The sequence below is a fragment of the Meleagris gallopavo genome, assembly GCF_000146605.3.
Source record: "Meleagris gallopavo isolate NT-WF06-2002-E0010 breed Aviagen turkey brand Nicholas breeding stock chromosome 8 unlocalized genomic scaffold, Turkey_5.1 Chr8_random_7180001956914, whole genome shotgun sequence".
Classification (NCBI taxonomy): Eukaryota; Metazoa; Chordata; class Aves; order Galliformes; family Phasianidae; genus Meleagris; species Meleagris gallopavo.
This window is the reverse complement of record NW_011097704.1, coordinates 17,925-21,678: the sequence shown is the minus strand read 5'-3', so window position 1 is coordinate 21,678 and position 3,754 is coordinate 17,925. Positions and strand designations below refer to the sequence as shown.

The 3,754-nt window shown below is 46.0% G+C and overlaps 1 protein-coding gene across 1 annotated transcript; it reads right to left on the bottom strand.

Annotated features, from left to right (window-relative positions):
- Positions 1-2,260: 2,260 nt before the first annotated feature.
- LOC100539176 (olfactory receptor 14A16-like) lies at positions 2,261-3,220 on the bottom strand. The gene is given in 1 exon segment (XM_031557476.1): positions 2,261-3,220. A coding segment is annotated over 1 exon segment (960 nt).
- Between the last annotated feature and the right edge of the window lie 534 nt (positions 3,221-3,754).

Below are 3,754 nucleotides of genomic sequence, written 5' to 3'. Positions count from 1 at the left end.
GGCAATAGGAGGACAATGTTATCAAAAATCAGTGCACTCCTTCTGTCCTGTTCCAGACTCTTCCCGACCCTATATAATTTCCTTACCTCGTGCCTGTGCCAATTGTACCCAGGTTGGAATGCCCCAGTCTCAACCTCACTCTCTTCAGCAGCTTTTGTTGTGACTGGAAATTTCCACTGCAAAAACACAATCTACCTCTCACAGGGTTTTACCCAGACTTTACTCCATGTTTACACACACTTCACATTGTGTTGACACACACTTCATTCTAGGTGTACTCGCCCTCTACTCTGTGTGTACTCACCCTTTTCTCTGGGTTTACCTCACACTTTACTCTGGGTTTATTGAGACTTTACTCCTGCTTTACTCTGACTTTTCTTCACTCTGTACTCTGGCTGTATTCACAATCTTCTCCAGGTTAATTCACACTTTACTTCAGGTTTACTTATACTTTGCTGAGTGTTTGCTCACACTTTACTCTGGATGTACTCACAACGTACTCCGAGTTTAACCACACTTTCCTTTGGGGTCACTCATACTTTACACTGGCTTTTTCTCACTCTTTACTCTTGCTTTACTTACACTCTCCTCCAGGTATACTCATATTTTTCTTCAGGTTTATTCACAATTTACTCATGGCTTACTCATGCTTTACTCAATCTTTCACTCACCCTCTAATCCAGGTTTACACACACTTTGCTTCATGTTTACTCATGCTTTATTCCAGTTTGACGCAATCTTTATTTTGGATTTTATTCACAAATTATTTTGGGTTACCTCACAGTTTACTCTAGGTTTACTCTTACTTTTCTCTGGGTGCAGTTACACTTGACTCTGTGTTTTCCCACAGCTTACTCCTGTTTTGTACCAGTCTGTCTAACTGATGTACTGTCAAAGCATCCACATGATCATTCTGACCATCAAGAATCACAACATTTATTGAAGTTTGGGGAAAATATTGATTTCTCACTTACATCCTTAAAATAGTGAGCAAAAGAAACATAGTAAATCTCAGGACTAAGGCTGTGTTACAGTAAAGCACATCTTTTTACAGCATACACAAAGAAATGGTTTATTAGATTGTTTCTTGGCTTACAACTGGCACCTGGTAGATAAGTGTGCATCTGTAGCTTAGCAACCTTCACTTTGGGATGCAGAGAGCTGTTACTGGAATGGTCTGGAGCTCTGCAAATGACCAAAGCATTCAGAGGTGAATCATTACCTGAACTGCATTACCTGAACTAACCGTGAGCAGATTTCTGTGTTGGAAATCATTTAAATTATACGAACTATTAGTCACATGTGTTGTGGGTTAGGTGTAGTTTCATGCAATATATTAAGGTGAAAGGGACACTGAATTCAATAGCTTTTCCAAAGGGTGCAGAAAAACCTGTGTTTGATATGTAGTCGTTGACACACAATTTGTTGTCATAGGGTTTTAAGCAAGGAAAGAATCAAGCACTTTTTGCCTCAACCCAGGAATTGTTGAGTTGTGTTTTCTCCCCCGTCCTGCTGAGGAGGGGCAGTGACAGAGCAGCATGGGGGGGCACCTGGGAGCCAGGCAAGGTGAGCACAGCACAGCTGGGCGCTGAGTTCCAGGGGGATTCTGGGCTCCCAGCCCTGCAGCATGAGGCTGCGTGTGCCTTCCCCTCTGCAGGACAGCCCGGCCCCACCGCCCCACAGGCAGCCCCTGGCAGCTCAGTGCAGGCACTGTGTGGGGCAGCATGCGTGCAGTGGGACAGAGATGTGCCCCCAGCACAGCCCCTGACACCGCATGGCCTCCTTCAAGTCATTTCAGTGCTTCTGTGAAACAGGATCATTGATCAAAACAGGGCTGTTCACACACCAAGCAAAGCTCAACTGGGAAGGTTTACCATCAGCACACACTGATTCCATTTCCTAATGCAATATATTGGTCCTTATGCTAATGCATTGATCCCTTTTGCTAATCCAGCACATATCAGCTCCACGGTGCCTGCTGCCATCTCATTTGCCTGCAGATACACAGATGGAACACAGAGGCTGTAAGAAAGTCAGCAGTGACCCAGAGTTCGTCTGGGCTCCGGGAGAAAGAGAGCAGGGTGATGTCTCACTAGAAGTGAAAGGAATCCTAACACATGTACAGAAACATAATAACCTCTAATAATAATTACACACACAGATATATATATATGTATCACAAAGAAAAATGTACCTATAAATATAATTATTATAAACATTAAAAAACATGTTATAGGTGTGTTATGGGACAGAGTGGGAGTCATTTGTGGAGACAGGTGAGAAGTTTATCCCTGCTGAAATGTGAGCAGGGCATCATTTTCCTCACTGCATCCCTGAGCTCCTGGTTCCTCATGCTGTAGATAATGGGGTTCAGTGTCTGAGGAACCACTGAGTACAGAAATGACACCACCAGGTCCAGAGAGGGGGAGGAGAAGGAATGGGGCTTCATGTAGGCAACCATGCCAGTGCTGAGAAACAGGGAGACCACGGCCAGGTGAGGGAGGCACGTGGAGAAGGCTTTGTGCCGTCCCTGCTCAGAGAGCATCCTCAGCACGGCCCTGAAGATCTGCACATAGGACACAATAATGAATACAAAGCATCCAAAGGCTAAAGAGAGACTGATCACAAGAAGCCAAATTTCTCAGAGGTAGGACTGTGAGCAGGAGAGCTTGAGGATCTGAGGGATTTCACAGAAGAACTGATCCACAGCATTGCCTTGGCAGAGAGGCAGTGAAAATGTGTTGGCAGTGTGCAGCAGGGAATAGAGAACCCCAGTGCCCCAGGCAGCTGCTGCCATGGTGGCACAAGCTCTGCTGTCCATCAAGGTCCCGTAGTGCAGGGGCTTGCAGATGGCAACGTAGCGGTCATAGGACATGATGGTGAGAATGCAATACTCTGCTGACATGAGAAAGACAAACAGAAAGGTCTGGGCAACACATCCTGTGTAGGAGATGTCCCTGGTGTCCCAGAGGGCATTGGCCATGGCTTTGGGGAGAGTGGTGGAGATGCAGCCCAGGTCGAGGAGGGCGAGGTTGAGCAGGAAGAAGTCCATGGGGGTGTGCAGGCGGTGGTGGCAGGCTACGGCTGTGCTGATGAGGCCGTTGCCCAGGAGGGCAGCCAGGTAGATGCCCAGCAAGAGCCAGAAGTGCAGGAGCTGCAGCTGCCGCGTGTCTGCCAACGCCAGCAGGAGGAACTCGCTGATGGAGCTGCTGTTGGGCATCTGCAGTTCCTGGGCATGGAGTCCTGTGCAGAGTGCACAAGATAATGACGAGTCAAGACCATTTGCACAGACACTCTTCCCATCATTATGTAGAAGTTTTTCTATGTACATGGAAAATGTTTAACACCATTACGGGAGATTATTTTAATGAGGTTTACCATACCTTAAGGAGTAGAAGCTTAAGGGGCTCTTTTTCCTCTCATTCCCTAATCATATCTCAGCTGCCTGGATATTTTACTCTTACAAGCAATTTCCATGTCTCATGTCTTTACCCTGTCTGCATACAAAGTGACCAGCTCAACTTCTGTGTATTTAAATTTCTGGTAGAGAAAGCTGCCTGTTTGCAGGATAAGTACATGCAACTGTTGCAGAAAATGACAATAATTTCAGCTGGTGCTGTCCTTTGGGAGAGGAAATGTTGAAAGCACTTCAGGAGATTGTTCATTTAACAGCAGAATGAGAAATGTACAACTCAGGATTCCCAGAGAAGAGCTCCTTTCAGAATTCTGTCTACAACTCTTTCCCTTCCCGTAA